At 42.5% G+C, this 24540-nt stretch overlaps 1 protein-coding gene across 1 annotated transcript in view; it reads left to right on the top strand.

Annotated features, from left to right (window-relative positions):
• The window catches only part of ntng2b (netrin g2b), a 57818-nt gene extending 33660 nt beyond the window's left edge, over nucleotides 1-24158 (top strand). Inside the window, exons 5-8 of the mRNA XM_029515806.1 lie at nucleotides 1704-1733; nucleotides 18972-19139; nucleotides 21553-21687; nucleotides 22769-24158. Coding sequence (XP_029371666.1) covers nucleotides 1704-1733; nucleotides 18972-19139; nucleotides 21553-21687; nucleotides 22769-22992 — 557 coding nt within the window. The 3' untranslated portion in view covers nucleotides 22993-24158. The remainder of the gene's footprint in view (nucleotides 1-1703; nucleotides 1734-18971; nucleotides 19140-21552; nucleotides 21688-22768) is intronic.
• The last annotated feature ends 382 nt before the right edge of the window (nucleotides 24159-24540 follow it).

Genomic DNA, 24540 nt, shown 5'->3' with positions numbered 1-24540 from the left:
CAAAAGAAGCAGATGGGAACCAACGTTCCCATTTCAAGCCACCCCATGAATATTCACTCTCCTTTTACGTCTCCAGGCGAACTTGGGGGGAGAAATTTCTAAATGCACCGCCATGTTCACTCTGTGGCCAAATCTGCCTGCTGCTGTTTGATGCTAAGCAAGTTGTGTGTTTTTTTTTTTAGCTTCTTCGTTTTGTCGTAACAAATCAAAAACAGCAGCGACGGCAGCAATAAGAGTGAGGGCTGTAAAAGCAAAATGAAGAGCTCGAAGATACTAAAATGTTCAGTAGGGTTGATGATAACTCTCCGCTGCGGGGATCACTTAATCAATTGTTCATATAAAACATATTGATTTGTGTCACTTTCAGATATTTAATCTAACAAGCTTGCTGGTTGTCCCATTAACTGCTTGCCCTCTTATCTGTTTTCTAAGCCCAAGTAATTTATTGTTACCTCAACGCCTTGTCAGATGTAACAGCTGGTAGTTCGGACTCACTGATGTTACTCTTACATGGTGTTTTGTTAAGCTGATGTTGGATCACCAGTTGATCCAGCTCCAACAGCTCTTTGAAAACTAGAGAATAAAGAGAGGGTACAAATCCTACTTCACCCCTCTGCATTGCCAGTCATCCGGTCCAAGGAAAAGGCGTTGCTTGGACTACAGGAAAACTGTGAAGGCGGCTTAATCCACTGTGTTTTGTTCTTCTGTTGTTTTAATTTACTCTCGTTTTTTTTTTCTGCTGTCAGGTCCAGAGGCAGTTAGCTGTAATCGATGCAGTTCATTTCATGACATTATCATGACAGGTCCTGAAAAGAAAGGTATTTAGATATCGGGACAATAGTTGAACTGACAGGAAATGTGCTCCGAGTTGTCGTCACCTCCGTGCAGGGAGCAGATTGGAGCTGTGTCACGACAGGGGAGAGTGTGTGTGTGTGTGTGTGTGTGTGTGTGTGTGTGTGTGTGTGTGTGTGTGTGGGGATCCTCCCGGAGAGGGTAGCCACCTACAGTAGCTAGCTATGATAAAATAATAATCTAGGGCAGCCCTTCCCTAGTTTTCTCCTTTCAAACAATTATGGACACACACACAGGCGCAGGGAGAGACACACACATGCACCTGCACACTCACTGCAGAGAACGGCTCCATTGTCAGCTTTTTTAAAAATCATGCTGTTGTTTCCAACCCAGTTCTAATGGTGCTAACGCACACCTTCAGAGCCCAGGACTACCCTTTTAAACTTCTAAATCCCATTGGCGGAATTTAAAAATTAAAATGTTTGCAACTTTTCTCGGTTGAAATGCAGCACAAAAATGGCTCCGGCTCACGGAACAGTTCAGTCTCAACAGATTGCATTATGCATGCCAAGCTAAGCCAACTATAAATATAATCGAGAAAGGATGCAGGAACGGCAAAAAAAAACAAACTACTTTTTTCCACTACAAGCGTTGTGAAGAGGTTGCATGCTCTTAAAACATATATGTGAGAGTTGGTGAAGGATTAACAGTTTAAATTTAGGGGGGCGGTGCAGCCCCAGTAATTACCCCAGGTTGAGGAGAGGTGGTCTAACAATGAGCCCATATTTCTCAGAGCAGCTCTTCAGCTCCCTCTGCCACCTGAGCCTGATGAATGAGGTTTAGTGGAGTCTTTAGGCAAATTGAATGCATAAATAAACAAGTTCTCATCTCCTCTTCCTTTTTTCTTTCAGGTACAATTGCTGGTTCCTCCTCCGGTTCTAGTAAGTAAATAATGCCAAGCAAAGCAGCAGAGGTAGTTTTCCCACCACCTCGCTCTTTCTGTCCCGTCTCGCTGCCCTTTTGATGTTTTCATTGTTTTTTTTTAACCCCATACTTCACCTTCTGCATGTCCTCTAACCAACCCTCTCCTCTCCACTGTGATGATCAGCTGGCTTCTCCAGTCAGTCATTTTCCTTTCCCAGCGTTTCTCCTTTCAGTGTGGCAGTTTGGGCCTGGTGTGCTTCATTATTAATAGGCCCCTCTGTTGCTACGTCCTTTCATCACATCACATCACACAAACCTGCAAAGGAGGAACTCTTCCACAGCTGATCTTTTTCTTATTTAGACTAAAAGACAGTGGTATTGACGGATTGAGGAAAGGGCAGATGAGAATGGCTGGTGGACGGAGGAGCAGAGAGAGGGAGAAAAGAAGCAGACGGACAACAAAATGGGAGAGAAGGATGCGGGCATATGTTAGTGTGTTGTAATGCAGTGTGATTCCGGGTGAGGGGCTCGGGGAGTCAGGAATAAAAGGGAATTTGATTAGGGATTCTCTCTGTGGAGAGGCTCTCAGCCTCAGAGCTGTTAGACAGAAACGATCGGCAAAGTGGCAACATCAACCCTGACAGCACTGGGCTTTTCTCCACATGGCCCAACAGTAAAAAGGCTGATGCATGGATAGACTGAGCAATTGCGCTGCACTGCAGAAGTCTGCTTTTAAAAGGTCTCCACTCATAATTAGTGTGTGTACATTTCGGAAAAATAACAGGTATGCTTAGAGAGGGATGATTGCTAATGGACTGATTACTGATTTTGTGGTGCAGTTTCAGATTCCCCACAGATTTATTTTACGCGTTTTAATCGAGGCTCCTACATTTGCTGCTGAATGACCACAATATTCACTAAATCGGAGACATTTACTCTTCCTGAAGCTGAAGATGAAACAGAGGGTGAATCGCAGGGTGACGCCGAAGCTGAAGGTGGATCTGAGGGCCAACTACAGAGGACTTCAACCATGTCAGAGGCTGAAGGGCCCTTTAGAGCTTCTCACAAAGGTGTGGAAAAGTAGCTTAGCCATGGCCAAAAGTAGAAAGTAGCAAACAATATGTACTCAACACATTTCTCCTTTTTAGCCCTCTTCGGTACAGCTCTTTGACAGCTTTGCTACAAAATGACCTCAATCATAAATAAATTCCCACAAAAAAAAAAAACGTTGGAAACAAAAAGGAGCAACCATGGGGAGATGATGTTACACAACATCAGTGATTTGATAATGGCTTTGATTTCTGATGGTGGATAAATAGCAGTGTCCCATTTCCTGCAACAAAACCTTTTCCGTTGTTGCCAAAAAAAAAAAAAAAGGGTAATGCAACCGTGCACAGAAAGCAAAAGTCTGCCATCTGAGCTGCAAACACAGAAAGCGTGGCTAGATAACAAGTTTGACAGCTGTAGATACTTTGTAGGTTAAGGTTGCATGTCATGCAGTCATTTTAGTCAATTACTGTCCTGAAAGTGAAAACATCTGCCAGTCCGGTGACATCATTTCAGCAGAAGTCAACTGGTTTTATTCGTTTTGTAGAATATGGTTTGTTCCTTCAGGATTAATTTGGGGGGGGGGTACTGGATGGTTTTCTGGTAGTTAGATGCGACAGTTTATACTTCTCACAAATTTGCCAGACGTGAGTATCGACCTCCATAATCCAAGAAAGCGAATGCGCTCTCATTTCAAAAATAGTAAACTAAATAGTAACCTGGTTGAAATAATCCATGAGATTTTAAGGATTTAAAATCTTTTTGAATACTATAGTACAGTATTAGAAACCCGTGAAGAGGAGACTTAAATACTTTCCATACTTCTGAAGCGTTATTTTGCTTTTAATACTTTGATATATTTTACATTTGAACACAACTAAAAGATGTGCGTTGTTCTGCCAGTGGCCAAAGCTGCACAGACATGAAGACTTACTACACCTGACTAAATCAAATATGTCAGCCCATGAATGTGCTTATAGATGCTGACAAGCAAGGTGCTTTTGTCTGTGTATACATCATACATAATTCATCCTGCGACTTCCAGGAGGTCTTAATGATGTACATCAGCCACCCCCCCCCCCCCCCCCTTTCCGATGTTACGGTCAGATGTGGGCTGTCCCAACAGAGTGAAGGCATCAAACTATATGGACATTCAGACTTCATTCATTCCGACTCACTGATTTTAAGCAAATCTGGGACGGACGTGAACAGATTCTGTCAGCTGCTCGAACGTACAGTAAAGTGGTCCTCAAACTCTGACTTGCCCTCATGCTAAATTTAAACCTGCCATCTTGGTCGGTAGCAGACCTCTCATGTTCCACCAGAAAAGCACTTAGGACGTGGGAGGATTCCGGTACCACTGCGTTGTCGTCAACTTTTCTTTTCTTTTTTTTTTGTCTGAAGGAGACCCATTAAGAGAGTATACTTGAACAGCACAGCACTTTTTGACTTTTATTGTTTGGCTGAAATCAGTTAGGGACTCAAAGAATTCACTGATTAGCTGTGATTCGGAAGGAACGGACTTAAAAGTCCTTTATGTGTTTTAAAATCTGAAATGAAGGCCAGAAACATCACAAAAAAATCTAATTGAGACCTTCTGATTACGTTCACGGTCACAACATCAGAATTTTAATTCCTTGCTGCATCCGTAAACACGCGTCTCCATCAGAACTGATATTCAGTGAACAATATTTGAAGTTAGTGGTTGAATAAATTCATTTGCAACTATTTTGATAAAAACGACTGAACCTTCTGTCACATTTTTAAGCAAAAATACCACATACTTACTAAACACTAATTAAAATCTATTTAGATGCACCTCTGAACTATATATGAACATGAAGAGATAACTACAACAAAAAAAAAAAAAAAAAGATGAGTCGTCAGAATTATTGGTGATTCATTTCCTGTGGATTGACAAACAGACTTTTCAGATAACTTACTGCCTTCTAAGGTGTTATTCACTGAATGTTGTTCTTTATCTTCTTAACTTCATATTGTTTAATCATCTACTCAAAATATTATATAATATAAATGTTAAAAGCCAGCAAAATCTCATTTAGGACGTTGAAAAGGAAAATCATACCAGTGTCGAGTTGCATTTGTGCCATTTTTATACCTCAGTTATAGAGAGGCATATTTACCTTGAACCTGACCCCAATGTGAGTAAACCTTTGTCATTTATGTATGTGTTTGTATGCACGTGTGTGTGTGTAGATTTATGGCAGACATATGGTGCAGTTCCGTGAAACCGATAAATCATTCTCATCCTCTCCTCTTTCTCCCGGGATCTAAGGTCTTAGATTCTAGTCTCACAGAGTGGCGGCCGCCGCCACACACACACACACACACACACACACACACACACACACACACACACACACACACACACACACACACACACACACACACACACACACACACACACAAATAACAACAAGATCATATTTTTGTCATCTGGAATAATACAATCTGTAGTTTCTGTTTCACCTGACTCTCACCTGCTCTCAAAGACACGTTCAAGGCTTGTAAGTTATTCTAAAAGTTTTACACGCAGAAATACTGAGAAAGCAGGAAAAGTTGACTTCTTCTGTGAACTGTGTAGAAGAGCCTTAGAGCAGCCGGGGATTTTGTTTGTCACCTTTTCATTCCCATAGAAGTTATATAAATCACATTTTCAGTGCCTTTTCCAGAAATAGGAAATTGCAAAACGAAGCTTAGTTTTTTTTCATTATGTGATTTCACATTAAGATCAGTGATCGCTTTTCGACTGTAGAGATGCCTTCCTGTGGGCATCACAGAACTACAAACATTACAGCATACTTATAGATTGGAGTGTCATAGTAGTTGCACCGTTTGTCATGTCCCTGTCCCAGTTACGTCAGTGAGCATGCTCAGATGAGGATTAGCGGCCTATTGGCAAGGGACTCTGATCCACAGAGCCTGCGTCCCATTGGTCAGCTGGATGGATGCGCGTTTGGAGAGAGGGGGAGGGGAGGCCAGAGAAACCAAATCCTAAAAGCTAGTCATACATCTACACATCAAGCCGCTGTCACCCCACATGACCTTTCTTCATCTTTTCATGCAAAACCAGGCTGCAGAGTATAGGACTAGCAGACCCACAAACACACACAGATCAGCACGTGTAGACAAACTGACATGCACTGGCGATGTTCTACATCACATCAGCCACCATCCTATCTGGCCCATCTGCCTAGTTCACTCCCGGCTATTAAAATCCTTGCATTTTGAACTTGTTTCAGACGTAGAGAGATTGGATCATGTCTGAAAAATCATGTGCCATATTAAAAACATCGAGTCTGTCACTCAGCCCACCACCATTAGGTCTCCTGGCAAATGTTATCCTGCACTGAATCGCAATGGCTTCATTAGTGTGGGGCTAAATCAATGCCTAGCTCTGGTAATAAATGACGAGAATGCTGAGACTGACAGGTGGCATTTAATATCATTGTTATCATTTCTCTGGTTATATTAATACAAGCCATAAATTATCTCATTATATGCAAATCCTTCTATGTAGAAGAAATAAAAATGTGGCTGAGCAGGAAGAGAACATGAACCGCCGCTCTAGGCTCACTTTAGTGTGTGTGTGTGTGTGTGTGTGTGTGTGCGTGCGCAGTCCACAGACTGCGTCATGGGACAGTTAGTGAGTCCATCTGTACAGACAGACAGGCACATGTTATAGGATTATGTAATGAATCAGATTAGATCGTAACTGCTTGGTGTGAGAGTGTGATGGCACTGTTGTGGCTGAAAATGACACTAAGACCTTGCCCCTCCGCCTATTTGTTGTTGTTTTTTTCCCTTTACATAGAGTCCACTGCCTTCAGCGACTCCACTTTCAACTCACTAAACCATCATCATTTTGAATTAAATGAAGGTAGGCCCTTTCTACACTCCAGCTGTCTAGCTTCCTTACTGCAACCCTCTGTCCTTTAAAGCACAAAACCACCTGAGCAGAACTCTTTCCAGATGTTTAGATGCAGAGTGAGTTCTGTGGAAATATAATAATAATGCAACACGATGTGGTCTGCAGAAAAATGCTGAATGTCTGGCATTTTGTTTGTCTTATTTTCTGACATTAACCAGCTGGTGAATGACAATGAGGCCATCAAAAGTTTATAGATTCACACTGGTAAGAACTAGCGATGACTAGCAGGCACATCAGAGCAGCATAAACAAGGAAAAAAAAATGTTTTTTTAATGTATTTATATGTCAAAGTTATAATTTAATCACTGCACTGTGCCAAATGTGTAGATCAGTAAATGTGAACTGCGCTGAAGGTGCAAGATGAACATTTCCATTATTCACACATGTTCATTTCATATCTCAGATTCAGTGTGCAAACACATATGCACGCACAACATTGCGAGTGTATTACTCTGCTTTACACTTACAAATACTGTGCAATTTCTCTCTACAACCATATTAACAATAGTCACACCTTTAACAATCACTGTGTTCAAAACACAATCATCCAGCAGTGAAAGGGTTGTGGAACAGCTTTTGAGTTTAGCCTATCTCAGCAGCGTGAAATCACACTTTCATTGTGTGTTCTCACTTCCATGTGCATGAATGTGCATACTAGTGTGTGTCTATGTGCTCATTTGAAGGGGCAAAAAAGGAAAGCTAGGCTTTCTTTGGATAAACAATCTGAGGCAGCATCTCTTATGCTAATGCCTTAGCCTGCTCATTCCTCATTGCATTTACATTCTGTCCTCACGTAACTGATGCAAAAGACACTGGAGCAGAAACCAGAGTTGCACAGAGCTCAGCCCCACTAACAGACAACGCGTTACCCATCAGTCCTTTGTGCGAGCGTTCATCGGTACCCCCTGGGAGATTCTGGCACACTTCCTGTTACAACAGAGGTTTTCCCTCCTTTAGCATCCACTCCATCACAGAAGCACCGAGTTTCCTTGACACCAAAGGAGTTCACACCTTCTGAAACAATCCCCGAGCACGCACATCTGTCTCACCCGGTCCCAAAGGAGTCCACACACCATGCAGCTGTTGCTCATCATCATCACCACAACCGTCATCCAGTCACAGCAGAGTTTACCCTCCATCCCCACACTCATGATCACCACCAGACAAGCCCGGTCGAAACTGAGGAAAAGCACTCAGTGTCGAGGCATAGTGAGACAGGAGGTAAGGCACACCCATAGATCTAGATGACAGTAGATATAGAGGGCCCTAGAAAATAGAATAATCTAATTTAGAATCAGGAGATCATTTTCATTTCCAGCCAGTGTGATGGTTTTTATGGTGTGCAATCCTCCGAAAATGGACAATTTTCATGGGGGTAAAGTCACTATCCCGCTCTTATACACAAGCTATAATCATTTTATGTTGCCGGGCATCATATTGCATGTCAGATATGCTTTTTCAATTCATAAAGTGACAGTAAAATCTAGTTAACATGGCTGAGTGAGTGAGAGACAGTTTAAGGGTGCAGAGAGAAACACATGATATGAACATAGACGGTTGAGCCTTAGATCGGTTGACATTGTCTTTGTCGTTCAAAGATAATGAGAGGGCTGTGCAGCAGACTTCTGATCAGAATGATGAATAGATCGAACAGATAGAATCAGGACTAAGCCCTAAAACATCACATCCACTGAAATTTAACCTGGACGTACAGCAGTGCATTACATTGTTAATATACGAAGGGCCAAGAAATGAATAAAATGATCGTCTTTTGTTTGAGGCCACTTCCTGCTGTTCCTGGCATGACGTTATCCTGCCAATGAGGAACCAGATGAAGAGCTCCATCACTGTCATGGTTTACTAAGCCCAAAAGACTCTCACACATATCCTTCTTTCAATCAGAGTGGAGCAAAGGGAACCCCTGAAAGCTCAGGCTGCCAGTGTCTGATGTCAGACAGTTTGGGCTGAGCTGATTGAGATTAATGCCAAGAACGGTACGAATCACTCCTACCCCCAAGGCACCACAGGTTACTGGGATTAAATGCATTTATGTTCACTGCTGTGCTACATCAGCCTTTGAAACAACCCATGATTCAGAATTTCATTCTCCCACTAGAGACTTCCTTTCCGCCAGCGTGTGAGCGCACGTGTGTGTGTGTGTGTGTGCGTGCAGCCATGACAGATGTGTGAGAGAATGGGTCTAGTGGGGCCAGAGTCGGACATGAACGGAGTTAGGTAGGGGTTATTTCGATGAGATGTAATGATGGCATGATGCCAGTTATGTGAAATGGTCCAGGGTGCTGTGAGAACAGCTGCTGGCATCCTGTCTCACTGGAGCCCCAGGCAGGGGGAGGGATGAAGGGGAGTGAGTGGGCGGGAGATAGCCTGAAGGGGGATGCTCTGCAGGGGAGCGGGAGGCTCGCAGGATGCCCCTCTCTGAAGAAAAACAGCTCGAGACATACATCGCCCGTGCAAAAACACCTCAAGGGGAAACACAGATGGAAGCGTGCAGCGCTGTATTCTCCAGCTGCCCAGTGATCACCAGTCCCTCAATGACAGGCATGGCATGGTCGCCTTGTGCGATTGGTTATCAGTATTTTCTTAATCATCTCTGTGAGGGGGAGTGCGCCTGTGCTGCAGCAAAGGGAAAGGTAAGAGAAAAAGGGGAATTGATCTGTAAACCGAACTACTTTCACATCTCTTCTTTAACTTGCGCTCACTGTAGCACTAAAGCTTGGAGCAAAGGATCCTGGGAATGGCATAAAGCCCCCCCCCCCCGGGAAAGTGGAACATATAATGAAAAGGGAAAGGAAAAAGAAAAGCTTGAGCTTGAGACAATTAAAAATTCTGTAAAAATGGGGTATGCATGCAAAGCCGTCCCTGCTAGCATCCTGATTCGAGTTGTTTTATGTGAGTGTAGCACCGGAGAGAGCATTAAATCTCAACATAAGGAAGTGTGTCCAAGACGAGGTGTTACTGTAATTTACCACAATCGACAGAATCTGTGAACATTCGCAAGAGTAAATACAGAAACAAAAATATGGCCACAGACGGATTTTAGAAGATTTTAGAACAAAGAAAAAAAAAAAAAAAAAATCCAGTGTTGAAACTACTTAGAAAATTTCACGACATTCAGAAAAAGGAAGGTGTATGCCATTTCTTTCACACTCAGAGTGAAAGTGTAGTGATGAAGGCGTTTCTCAAGCCTCTCTGACTCTCACAGCTTTTTCCCAAGCCCGGGGGCCGAGACCCCTGATGGGCCAATCCGCTAACTGACAGAGAAGAAGAGAGAAGGAAAGCAAGGTCTCCGAGGAAGACGGGGGGAGAAAGGAAGGCAGACGATATCAGTAATCTTTAGCCACTGCAGAATCAGCCTAATTATAAAGTTCCTACTGTTCAGGTTGCTGAGGAAAAGAGCATATAAAATACACCTCACATGATGCCTTCTCTTGTTGTGTTAATGACGGCTGTGCTGTGTCAGACTCCCACACATCTGAGGAACAAGTACACGAGGCTCATGGCCACCGAACAGCATCACCTGGACACGATGACAAAGGGAGGGGGGGAGAGGAGGCAAAAGAGAGAGCAACTGAAAAGACAGGTATTTCTTTCATATCTTGTAGAGGCGACATCCTTGTCAATTTATATACTGTAGTTTAGTTATGGTGCAGTAAATGTGCAGCGGATAAATTTGACAGCTCACAGTCAGACCCTAAAATTTTAAAACAGGTAGAAATTTATCTAACTTTATCTCCTCGCTGACATAATAATCTGTCAGTCAACGCGAGGTGTAAAGATACATCTGAATTTTTGCCATGTGTCATATTTATCTGAGACGAGGACTGAAGCTGACGTGAAAAAGAGGAAGTAGCTCCTTAAATTTATCTCATAAGATGCTTTTTCTTGTTCTGGCAACGATCATTGTGGTGTTTCAGTCTCCCATATCACTGAGACGCACGTTCACAAATCAGCCATCTCACCTGAGCCTGGGCAGGATGGAGAGAGGAAGGAGAGAAGAGGTATCATTTATATTTAGTAGTGGCACTTTTGCCATGTTTACCTTACAACTGTGTTCATCGCGTCTAAGACAATTACCATGTGTCAGTCTCCCATAATGCAGAGGGACACATACATGAGACCCATGGTCTCAGAATCACGCACTCATCTGAGCATGAGGAGGAGAAAGCTGAAAGAAAAGGTATCCGTTTTTATTCTAGCGTAAGTGTAGCTCATTTAGAAATAGACCAAAGACGAATTTAAAAATGTCAAATGTTTGCTCCTTTCGTTTGGTTGACTCTTCAGCCCCGCACGAACATGAGGCCCATGGCCAGAAAACCAAAACCTCGTTTGAGCAAGAGGAGAAAAGGCACAAGGAGGCCGATGAGGAAAAGGAAAGAAAACCTGATGAGACAGGTATCTCCTCAAGATGTAGTGGAGGACATGGCAGTAAATCTGAATACCAGTAACTGCAGAAATGCATCAAAACCTTCTATGTTAGTGTTATTGATGATTGTGGTGTGTCAGTGCAACACATGTTTGAGGGAGATGACCGTCATGGCCACAAAACAACGGCCTCATCTGAGCACGGTGAGAGAACGAAGGAGGAGGAGGAGGACACTGAAAGATCAGCTGAGAGGAAAGGTATCTGTCCATCTCTGCGTTCTGTAGATGAAAAACATTTTAGAATTTAAATCAGCAGAAATAATCTTTTTTTTTTTTTTTTTTTTGGTAATGCCCATGATATTTATGATTTGTCAGTCTCCCACAATTCTGAGGGCCACGAGGTACACGAGGCTCACGGCCTCAAAACTATATCTGAGCACCGCGAAGAGAAGGAGGACGAGGAGCATAAAGCAAGAAAGGCTGAAGAGACAGGTATCCTGCTTCTTAGGTAGAGGTAGCATTCTTCCTTATGTTGACTTGGCATACAGTAAACATGGAGTAGCAGAACTTTTTTTCGTGAGTTAACATGGCACTTGAAACTGAAAGAGGAAAAGAACGAGTCTCTTCAGTGACCTCGCTTTGGGAGGGAATGACCGCAGTGGGCGGCAAGGAAAGGAAAAGGCAAGAGCCGACTTTCAAGCCTGAGACCACCGGCCTGCGTACATTCCACGGATGTGACATTGTCGCACACACAAAAACAATCACGTGCCAAAATAGTCAAAACCACATTTATGGTAGTTCTTCACACAGTAGACGTCTGCAGCATACACAGATACAGTGGTTAAGGTCTTTAATATTGCTAATACAGACCTTATCTAAAAGAAAAGAGAAAAAAAAAAAAAATGACGGTTTTGCTTTGTCAGATCCCCACAACTCTGAGGGACACGTACATCATGGCGAGAGTCACGGCCACCAAATAACAACCTCATCTGAGCACGAGGAGAAAAAGAAGGGGGAGCACACAGAAAGAAAAGGTAGCAGTATTTCATATGCAACACGTTGGCAGCAGCGACCTGTAGTTCAGCTGTGTACCGGCGGAACAATGCACTCAGACTGCGGTTTAAACTCCAGAAATGCAGTTGGATTTTTGCTTTTATTTCGACCGTCACTGTGGTCTTTCAGTTCTCCATCAGCCTGAGGGACATGCACATGAGACTCATGACCACAAATCAACACCTGAGCATGGAGAGAAAGGGGAGGAGGAGGGAAGGGAAACAAAAGCTGGAAAAAAAGGTATTTGTTCAGAAGGCAGTGGAGGCAACGCTCAAGGTTTACATAGCGTCGACACTGTAATTGTAATTGAGATGGAGCAAATAAGCAGAAAATCTACTTTCTTCCATGAGCCAGTCTTGATTAAATGTGAACTGGGCCCTTAAGAACAGTACAGTACAGAACAGAACAGAAATTTTGCTGTTTGGTGTTTCAGCCTCCCACGTCTTTGAGGGACACACACACGAGAGCCATGGCCACAAAACAACATCATCTGAGCACGGGTTGAAAAAGGAGGAAGAGAATCACATAAATGCTGAAAGGAAAGGTAAAACTTCTTTTAATGGAGTGGAGGAAGATTTATACACAGAGTCTTTTCTGAAATGTTTATCACCGTGATAAACAAGCACCTTTAAAAAAAAAAAAAAAAATGCAGAAACAAAGACTGTTCTTTAGCTGTAAATTGGATGATTTGATGATCATTGTCTGTTAAGTCTCCCACAAGTCTGATGGACATTTACATGAGAGTCACAGCCACAAAACTGCAACCTCAGCTGAGCATGTGATGAAAAGGGAGGAGGAGAATCACATAAACACTGAAAGGAAAGGTATCTTCTCTAAATGTGGCTGCCATCGATGTAGGAAACATGCAACAAACTTTTTAAGTGTGAAAATATGCCACTAAAAAAAACAAAACACTGAAGCTACAGAAATCAAGACCTTGTATTTTGCTGTGTTTTGGGTGTTCAGTCTCCCATAAGTCTGACGGACATGTACATGAGACTGAAAGTCACAAAACTTCATCTGAGCACGAGGAGAAAAGTCAAGAGGATGCACATAAAGAAAGAGGTATTTTTATATGTAGTGGTAGCTATTATCTTGTACACTTCATACATCACTAGATTATTAATTTAGATTATATTAGTGCTACTAAAAACAGATCATTATTGGGCTGCCGGTTTAGTTTGCCTTTGGCTTGTCACATTTTATAACTATGGTGGTGTTTCAGGGTTGCACAAGTCTGATGGACACGTACATGCGACACACGTGCACGAGACTCACGGCCACAGAGCCGCCTCGTCTCCACACGGCGAGAGGAGGCAGGAGGAGACGCACGCAGAACGGAAAGGTATCAGTTTTAGTAGCGCTGTAGCTCACCTGTAGTGTCAGCCTGCGTTAAACCTAGCTCGCTAATTACAAGAAATATGTTAGTCCCCAGCAAGTCTGAGGAGCACGTCCATGAGACGCACCACGGCCACAAAACAACTCCTTCACAGCACAGCGAGGAAACGCAGGAAAAGGAAAGCACAGGTAGCCCGGCCTTGTAGATGTAGATGTTGTAGTATAGTATGAAGTGAACTTCACAGCTTACATCTCAAATCATTGCCGAAAAAGTGCACCGTCTAAATTTGCCTCCTCAGTCGATTCTGGCTGTGGTGGTAAATTTTAATTTGGCCAGTTATTGGCTGTGTTGTTTGTGTTGCTCCCTCATGATGTCTTCCTGCTTCTTATGTTGATGAGAATTGTGGTGTTTCAGTCTCCCACAAGCCTGACGGACACACACATGAGACTCATGGGACACATGGGCACAACACCCATTTTTCCGAGCACGGGGGAAAATGGGAGAAGAATCAAGAAACCAAAGGTATCTCTGTGGAAATGGGCTTGGACTCTTACTGTAGATCCCTGGCTGGTAGTGATAAACAAATTTTCATTGGCGTGTAAACTCCTGAATAGATTGGCAGGAATGTATGTTGGATTTGTGTGTTGATGACGATGACTGTCTCAGTCTCGCACAAGTCGGAGGGAGGCGTGCACAAAAATCATGGCCACAAAGAAACAACCTCATCTGAGCACGGAGGGGAGAAACAGAAAGAAAGGCAAGGTATTGGATTTCTATGGAGTTTTTTGGACTTAGATACTGTAGTTAAGCTGTGCCGTATTAAATATGCAGCAGATAAACCTGTTCAAAAGCTAAACTTAGAAGCTCCAGTGTTGACTGGACAGAAACTGAATCCATCTATCTGTAGCTGTCCATTATATAACAGCTTTGGCTATACTGCAGAGTAAAATCTTTAGCACCAACATCAGCATCAGATTTTCTATTTATACTGATTGTAGGTGAAGGATCAGAAAATAAAGAGTCATTAACCAAGAAGAAACACAAATATGATTTTCCTGCTTTTTATGTTCATGATGATTGTGGCGAAACAGCCTCCCATAAGTCTGAGGGGCACGAACATGAACCTCACAGCCGCAGAACAACCACCTCATCCGGGCACGGGGAGGAAAGAAAAGCTGAAAGGAAAGGTATCTCTTTCACCAGCAGTGATAGCAATCTGCACATCCTCATATTTCTGTGCATTATGTGAGCTCAATCATTGTGGTTTTAGTCTCCCACAACTTTGAAGGACACCCACATGAAACCCACGGTCACATAACAAAAACCTCATCCGAGCACGGGGTGAAAGGGGAAGAGGAGGACGAGCACACGGAAAGAAAAGCTGACAGGGGAGGTACCTCTGATGTTTGTGGCGGTAGAGATAGATAAATTACTTTTTGTGCAGTAAATATGCAGGAAACTCTTGTTGTGAGTTTCCTTCGGCACATTGCAGTGAAAAACAGGAACTGGGGGGGGGGGGGGGGATAAGAAAAAAAAAAAAGTTTCTAACTTCATCTCCGCAATTACATGATAACCTGTCAGTCAACATAAGCCATGAGGCTAAATCTTAATTTGGTTCAAACAGCAGCGGCACATTTTTAACTGAGATGATGACTGACACTGAAGCTTATGAAATAAAAGGCAGGCAGCAGAATGAAGTGAAGGAGGGGAAAAAAGGGTCGACAAACAACAGGGAGATAGATTTTTGTCCTTTAAATGGACATCAGAAAACATTCTGATAATGTTTCCATCAAGTTTTACTGAAAGCTCTGATCAGCCATTTCTGAAACATTTCTTACAAGAAATATTTCCCAATTTATGACATGGATCAAAAAATTAAACCGAGCATTTCCCTTTAAGTAAAAACATGAAATCGGAGAATTTGAAGAGAAGAATCTATACAAGAGAAGGGTTTCACACAAATATTTGGATATTGTTGTCTAGTCAGTCGTCTTTGTAAAATCTATTTTGGTATAACAGCCAGAGATGATCATCAATACAGATTGATTTGCAAGCTTTCGCTCCTTTGTAGTGCACCATGTCTTTGAAAACCCGGAGGGGGAACGAGGGAGGCATGAAACCACAAAACACACTTCTGGGAAAGAGGATGAAGAAACGGAAGAGAGGGAAAGACAGAAAAGGAAAGGTAGAACTGGAGCATGTGGTGTAATAGCACAGTGATTCATAACTGGCTTCACATTGGGAGCCGAGCTTTATCATGATAAGGTTAATAGGTGGCATAGTATTGCTTTTATCTAATATGTTCCTGCTCTATTAAATGCAGTGGTTTGAGACATTTGAGGCCACAGTTGAGTCATCTCTCTCGGCTGAATCTTCCACGCATCATTGGTGTAAAATAAAACTAATCCTGCATCTTTTTTTGAGGTTTGATTTGAAAGTTTGACCCCAATAAACGTTTCTCAAAATAGTTTCCCAATTAGAATTTTTAGCAAGAAGTCAAAAGGTAGTAGATCACTGGACCACTTACAATCCTGAATTGAGTAACGTGACGTCATATGACAAACTTAACTTGTGTCTTCAGCTCTGTTTAGTTAATTAATGGCAGTCGGAGAGAAAGTGACATAATATATTTAAGATCACAGTAGTTTTCTCTTTATTATTAGATTCATTACAGACTCCCTCAGTTTGACATGTCAAAGTGGTGATTGTGATATTTCGACATGGATCCCATTCACGCTGTAAAGATTTCTCTATCACATTCTGTAACCTTTCCAAATCTGAAGCCCTCTGCTGTTTCACCGGGCAGAAAACCGGTTCGATTGACTACCTGTAACAACAGGCGTGGTCCTAAACCCTAAAATGGTATGCATCCATACGCAGTCCAGCTATGTACCAGGCTTCGACTCGGGTTTGTTTGAACATGAGTTAGATTGCTAAGCTGGAAACACTGCAAACTCAGCAACAAGACACTCAGCTGCCTGGTCGTCATCATCAGTCAGTCAGTCCGTCGGTCCAGGACTGTACAGATTATAGGTTTGGATCCACTGCTGCACTCCGGCCAAATTTTTTATTTTTGGGGGACTTTGTATCCTCGTGCAGCTTCAAATTTAACAATGAGTTCCTTAATTTCCCGTGGAAACACTGGTTGGCAAAACAGCCACATCAAAAAGCCGACTGTGCCATTTTGGATCTTTTGATTCCATCACATCCTCCAAGAGTAATGTGTGATATGCAATGATTTTGCCAAGTGCTGTTCCCAAGGTTGCAAACCAACATTTCGTCTCATCTTTTGAAATTTTTTAATACATTCAAGATGAATCCCCGCTGCATGCTATAAAAGAAACAAGCCACATCAAATTGCTACTTTCCCAGATATTAAAGATGGTCTAATTGGACAATTTAAAATAATTTTTACAAACCTGAAACCTCTGCCTCAGGTGCAGCACTACAGTAGTTCCTTGCATGTAGACTCATTAAATCTTGATTATGATTTTTGGGTTCTGTCCAAACAGTTTCTCCAACCTCAGAGTGAAGGATTTTATCAGCTTTATAGAACAAAGCAGTTCCCTTTTTAAAAAAGTAGGGCCTAGTGGGAAATCCCATAAACCCAATGTAGCACTAATGCTCACCTACAAGCTACAGGTGCCCCGTCTGTGTGTAGCTGTAGATGACTGTGGCAGAATGAACGATGAGCGGACTACTCTTACAGAGATTCCTTCATCCCTCAAGGCCTTCTGAAACTCTTGACCTCAGGAGAGCCCCAAGCCAGACAGCTGTTTGGGATCATATACGATGATTTCAAAGGTAAGAGACCAGCACGAGTGCTACTTGGTCTGAGGATACATGTGAGGATGTAACATCTCTCAGTCATCCCACTGAAGCGCTGATGTTGTTTCTGTGGGATAAGAATCTGTGGAACAATTCCTTCCATTGCATAACTTAGTTTTTCTTTATTTTGCTCATTTTTTCCTTCCATCCTTGTCTCTCTCGTGGTTGTGTCTTTCTTTATGTGCATGATCAAGGTAAGTGTTTATACTTTAAATTTATATTTAACAACTGCCCGCGCTGCCATTTCTGTACACCGATTTGAGGAAGTGATGCCTGTAACACAAAGCGTTCTATTATTCTTTCAACCTGAGACTCTTTGATGCAGGCAGCCGTCTCTCAGTCTTTCTAAACCGTCTCTCTCCGTTTACAACTTGAGTTGATAAATACCAATAAAGTAGCATCTTGACTAGTAATGTCAATTTGTGGAACAATGTCCTACTGCCTCACTAGTCTGTGGCGTAATTGGCCATTTATATTTAATTAGGCAGTTCTTCCCACACAGCTAGCATGGTTCCCTCAGTGCTGAGAGAGGCATTTTATGGTGCTCCCTCACTGACTTCCTTTAAAACAGCTCATTAATATTTCAGCCGGCATCATCAACCAAACAATAATAAAATAATAATGTGACGGCTGATTAAACAGCTAAACTCCGACTTTTTAATGTGTGTTTAAATGTGTATTTGCATAAACATGCCTGGTAAACGCCTCTTTAGAAGACAGTGATGCCTTGCAGCACACTATTGCATCCAACTTCTAAAGCTTAATAAAACCTTAATTAGGTACCAGATTCAGCCTAGATAATTGTAGTGAGGATGTGGAGCAAAAGCCCTCCACCTCTCGCTGCACAATGCAGATCAGACGGTGAATGATATCGGGCCTTCATTTCTCTCTCTGTGGAAAAATTACACCATTCTCCACAGCATTATATTTTAGCTTTAGGTTTAAGGGCCCGAAACATGGAAGAAGTCTTAATTTATAAAGCGTCGGAGCGTGTAAAGTAAAACTTGCATTCCAATCCTCTCAGATGATTCATGAATTACAAAGAGAAATTTTAATTATGAGCTCTGATTGTGCAGCGCTTTATAAGAGAAAATTTAGGTTGGTGGAAATGAGGAGCAAAGAGAGAAGGGAGAGGAGAGAGAGAGCGATTTTCCTCGCAGGTCGGACTAAATCCACAGTGTCAGGCTCAGTCTGAAAACTCACCTCACACTCCCTAGGTTATGATTCTGTAGTTTATAATCTACTCATCCTGCAATGCAATGAAATTCCCAGGCACAATTAACATGCCTGTACTCACACAAAAGTAGTATACACAAACGCGCGCACGCACACGCACACACACAGGAAAGTGGTATTCCCATCAGTAATCAGTACAGCACACTGAAGCGGACTCAGCAAACCTGAGTAATAGTAATGGAGAGGGAGTGGTCTGGCTTTATTGAACCAATATGGTCAGAAAGGAGACCACACAGCCATTCAAACTAAAACTTTCAGACAGTGAAAGTCATTTGTCACTTCCTGCTGTCGTCAAAGAGTCCTGAGAGACGGCTTTAAAAAAAAAAAAAAAGTCCTCGTCCAATTTTTCAACATTTAAATAGACAGTTCACCTGAAAAAGCATGAGCATGAGATTAAATCTGCCTCTGTTATTTCAGACTGTGAGTGCTACGGCCACTCCAACCGCTGCAGCTACATCGACTACCTGAACATCATCACATGCGTCAGCTGCAAGCACAACACAAGGGGCCAGAACTGCCAACACTGCAGACTGGGATACTTCCGCAACGCCTCTGCCGAACTGGATGATGAGAGCGTCTGCATTGGTTAGTCGACAGGCGAATGGGAGAGTGTGTGTGTGTGTGTGTTTGATTGACAGAGAAAGGATAAGATAGCTGTTACTGCCTTTACAATCCAAGCACCCACTCACATTTTTTTTTTCTTGGTAAAAAAAAAAAAAAAAAACAAAAAAACAAATGATTGCATCTAGAACAGTCCAGTTCTGAAATATAAAAAAATGCCTTTCTTTCTTAGATGATTCTCCTTCAACTTCAACATCTTAAACCTGCACTACTCAGTATCTGTCCTGTTTTACGTCCAGTGTATGGACTGGACATGGACAGATACAGAGGATACAGAGGAATGAATTTCATTCGATATAAATGTGTCACGTAGATCATGGCAGGTTAATTATGTCCTGTTTGAAATGTGAAAGAGGTCACTGATAGTGGCAAACACAAAGCAGCTAGCTGATGGACACAGCTAGCTTTATCTACTGGATGTTTAAATTGGAAACTTTCTGATCGGAGTAAAGTTGATCAGGAAATTGGATTTTGCTGCCTCTAGGCATATAGAAAAATAATCCGTACCAAGGCTCTGTCAGGCCTCCTCCTTATTTCTGGAAGGGGTTTGTTCATGCCGTCAGTCTAATCTTAGCTTTTCATGGTCTGGACACTCAAACCTTTTTTTGAGTGTGTTTCCAAACGTTTTTCAGTCCAGCACCCTTAACTTAATGATGCAAACACCCTGAAGCACCCTCAAAGCTCAAAGTCAATTTGTTGGGGTACAGAGTGAAAAATGACACAAAACAGAACGTATAAAGAATCCCATCAATAAACTTTCTGACTCCACTGTTGATAAACGCTCTTAGTTGGCGATTTACGCTGTTGGGTCCAGAGTATTTACTCTTTCTACACTCAGCCTTATTAAGGGCATGTCCTAGTAAGAGGTCACTCTGTTTGTATTGCTGTGGAGCAGAAATCTGGTGTTGATTTGGATCCATCTGTAGGTGGACTGCAGGGGGTTGGAGGGTAAACTCACCATGGTTGGGGACACACAGGGCCAGGCCTTGGAGTCAGCACAAAAAAAGCCCCCATTCGCTCATCTGCCAACACACTGGCACACTACGCATGGTAACAAAAATCAGTTTGAGAGTCTCCTGAGCAAAACACAAAACGACACACCGTACAGCACAAATGCATTTTACGCAGATACACATTCACATGCACTTGTTCTCGGTGGCTCAGTATTAACACACACGCTTTACATACACACGGATAGAAACCGCCTCGCTGTGGTTGTGTAATCTGGGCATCTTGGCTTGTTTCTGCTTTATGAATATTTTATGATAAATTTTGGAATAAATTAGTTAATTTGATCTCAGGTTTCAGTAAAAGACAAGCTATCAGTTAACAACAAGCCACAAAAGCAGTGCAAATATGCAGATTTGCAATTTTTTTCCCACCATCTCTGATCTGCCACCACTGATCTCCATGTCAGCCAGTATCTAAAAATACTTGCAATTGTGATGTTAATATTTTAAAGACATCTCAGGGAAACATTGAATCATAAAATTTAAGCAGAAATATTCAATGTCACTTTGTGTGGAATAAACTAGAGCAGAAATTCTTTGTCAGACTAGCAACATGAATGTGACATTTTACAACAAAATTGCACGGGAGGGAGAATTGAGGGTTTTTCTGAGGTGAATTATACGTTTGTGGTGTTTGATTGGACCAATTATGTGTGTACAGAATGAGGTGCATTGAACAAAGAGGCCCAGAACTTTTCAAAATATCCCAATGTTCCCGAAACTTACGCCATCAGCCTTTGTAAGAAGATACCATCCAATCTAAAGAACTTGCAGTTCGATTTAGATGGGATTATTTTCCCAAACAACATCTGAGATACTTAGTATTCTCTGACATAGGACATCTGTCATTTCATTTTTCTGTTTGGATGAGTCACTGTGGTCTCTGCACAGAGTCAGTGAATCCACTGAAAGGTGCTGGTCCTGGTCCCTCGGAGACCTTTGCAGCAGTTTTAGCAGGGGTGGTGTATTGTGTGACCAAAAAAAAGAGACCTATGACGAGCAGTTTAAAACATCCAAATGAATGACATATCTTTTAAATCGCAGTCATTTTTAGTCCTGAGGGGAATGCATGTCTCACTGAAGGCGTGATAAATTTAGTGCACCGACACATAAATCAAAAAAACGAAACCATGGTGAAATAAAAGGGCCTTAATTTTGGGGTCTGACTCTGCAGCATCCTGAGACTTGTCTGTTCCCTGGAGGAGCATTACCGCACATCAAGAGCAGCACTGTAGCTCTGAAGTGCTTCAACACGCACAAAAAAAAAAAAAAAATCTATGGTCAGACACAACCGGCTGGACTTAATTCAAGTGTAAATCAAAAAACTACAGCAAGCGGGGATTTTCTAAATGACTCTCTCCTTTCAGAGTGCAACTGCAACCAGATGGGTTCTGTTCACGACCGGTGTAACGGCACCGGCTTCTGCGAGTGCAAAGACGGCGCCACGGGGGCCAAGTGTGACGACTGCGTGCCGGGATACTACTGGAAACAAGGCTGTTACCGTGAGTATGAGGGCAGTGATATTTGGAGGGTTAATGTCAAAAAACTAAATCCAGGGTTTGAAGAAACGTTGCAGCCTTCCGGGTCCCTTGTGAGTGCATCTCCCGATGTTTTCTTTGCTCTCAAAGGAACAGATCATGTAGCTCATTAGCAGCATCAGCTGCTCTTTTAATTGATGACCCTGTCACACCTTAACCCCATTACAGGGAATGGCCTTCCTCCTCCATCTACCATCTAGTCAGGGGCCTCAGTCTTTAATAGACCCACCCCCACACGTAAACGTGTGTTGGACCTCCACGGACATGTGTGTTCTTTCAACGCAGTATAATTTATTACGACACGGGCTGCACCGTAGTAGCCAGCAGCACAGCGTGCGTTAGGCCTGACACCTTACTCCAATGCAACAGCACCAATTATTTCTGCTGTAGTGAAAATATTATCTCGTGTAATTACTTCTTGTCACGGAAGCCTGATTTTGTCTCCGAACATTTTCAGGTCAAGTATCTCGTGCAGTACAACTACCTCGGCACTTTTTACACTGCTTTTTATAGCATTTTAATGATGCCATTTGTTCCTCCAATCATTACTTAAGACATCACACACGCTGTGTATTTTCTGCTGGGGTTCCGACATGATTTTAACTTGACCCTGAGAAAGTGCAGGCTCAAGAAAAACAGACAAAGGGCTGCAAAAACAAAAAGAGGCAGGTGTTACCTGTTGTCCCTGAGGCAAAGACTGGAGAATTTATCTTGGCTCTCTCCTTCCTCTTACTTCCTTTTCTACTTTGATCCTTCTGCCCTGGATTTTTCTCCTGCCCCTTTATCGCTGTTTCCAATCATGTATTTCCCCAACATCGCCCCTCCTGTTCCTCACCCGCCTGTCTGTCACTTCACTATACATCTTTCTTTCCTCTTTGTGCTCTTTACTCCCCCCCACTATCCCTTTACCACCTGTCACGTTGCTGCATCCTTTTCATTCCCAACTTCTTTCTCACCCTCCTTACATCTGTAATGCCTTCACTCCTCTTTTCCAATGCTTCACCCCTCTGCCTCTCTCTCTGTCTGCTTTCATCTCCACTCACAGCTAACATTTGCGACGAAGAGATGCTCCTGTGCCAGAACGGAGGAACATGCTCCCAGAACCAGAAGTGCATCTGTCCTCCGGAGTTTAAGGGGGTACTGTGCCAACACTCTCGCTGTGAGGCGGGCAAGGACTGCAACGCCGCCTCTTCGCCGAACCTCTCCACATTCAGTCTGCTGCTCTGCACTCTGCTAGCCCACCTGCTGGCCACGTTAATTCCCCACTGAGCCATGAACCCCCAACACCCCCCCACCACTGCACCCACCGCTCAGACCAACGAGTGTACATGTGTGTATGTCAAGGGGTATCCCACAGTAGGCAGGGCAGCCCCGGCCATGGACCCAATGAGCGCGCGCACACACGCACACACATACACACACACACACCCTCTGCACCACCTGCAAAAAAAAAAAAAAAAGAAGCGCACACTCACAATTACTATTCCCCCCAGTTACCTTTCAGACACACACAAACACCTCACAGGACGGTGATGACACCGAGTGTGTGTTCAGGTGTGAGGAGGACAAACAGAGGAAAACAAGGAGTGACTGTTAGAGAGAGATACGGACGAAGGGGAGGGGGGAAAAAAAAAAAAACTAAAAAAACTAAACCATACCAATCACTGTTCCCTTTATTTCTGAGCTGGAGCAAAAGTGCATCAAACCAAAAAGCATAAAGAGAATACTTTATTCACCACTGTTTCACTACAAAGGGAATGGCTGTTATAACCACAAGGACCTATTTGGGTTTGGTTTTTTTTTTCTTCTTTTTTTGTTTTTCTTGGTTGAGCTATGGATCTCACCTCCTTTAGACTGATGGACGGTGTGTGTGTGTGGTCAGACTCGGTGGAGAGGACGAGACACGTTGACACGACGAGTGCGTCGGGAGGCGAGCTGTGCATTCGATCCTGCTGCTGAGGCCTACATAGTATATTAACCAGGTTTCATTTCCAGTCAACAGATGAGACTTGATTTTACATTTATTCTATTTCTGCTGCATTTTTCTACAAAAAAATTAAAAAACTATATTAAAAAAAAAAAATTATAATTACAAAAAAAAAATAATTATATCTTCAGTCATTGTATCTAATGTGCCCACTAACAGTCGCTGAGATTATACATATTATATAATATCCAGGGGGTTACGAATAATAAAAATTTAGTCACTATTATGGTTGTTATAGGAATGAGTGATTGTTGCCACACTTAGCGAGATTTAATCTTCACACAGTATTCAGGAAGCAGAACATAAGAGAATTTAACGTCAGATGTCTAAAAGAGAGAGTAAAGATATCAACCACACATCAATACTATGACATTATTTGACTATTTTTTGTAGAAATTATTTTTGTTTGGAGTTACAATAAATGATACAAAAATGACATTTACAACTATTCCAAATGAGCATTTTATTACACCGAGTGTAAACCTTGCAGTAAATATGACTGTTATTTGCCTTCTTGCTTGTACTTTTTTTCTCCCCCCAGTCAAATGGCCATGATTCAATGCTGTTAACATCTTTTTGCTTTTCCAGTCGGGTGGAGAGAGGAGGGGGGAAAAAAAAAAAAAAAAAAAGGAAATATCAAACACGTTGAGACGAGAGAGCCATCACTCCAAGTCATCCATTTGATCTATTTCATTTACTTTGGACATGGTGTTGAATGCTCATTATTACGGATGGATTATTCCAATTTTAAAATACAACAGCCTGTCTGACAATCACTAAGAACTGTTTTCCTGTCTAGAGAATATAAATTATTTTACTCTGATAAAAGT

This window comes from Echeneis naucrates, chromosome 12 (assembly GCF_900963305.1).
Source record: "Echeneis naucrates chromosome 12, fEcheNa1.1, whole genome shotgun sequence".
NCBI classification, from domain to species: Eukaryota; Metazoa; Chordata; class Actinopteri; order Carangiformes; family Echeneidae; genus Echeneis; species Echeneis naucrates.
Note: the sequence above shows the minus strand (reverse complement) of the source record. Positions and strands in the feature narration are given on the sequence as shown.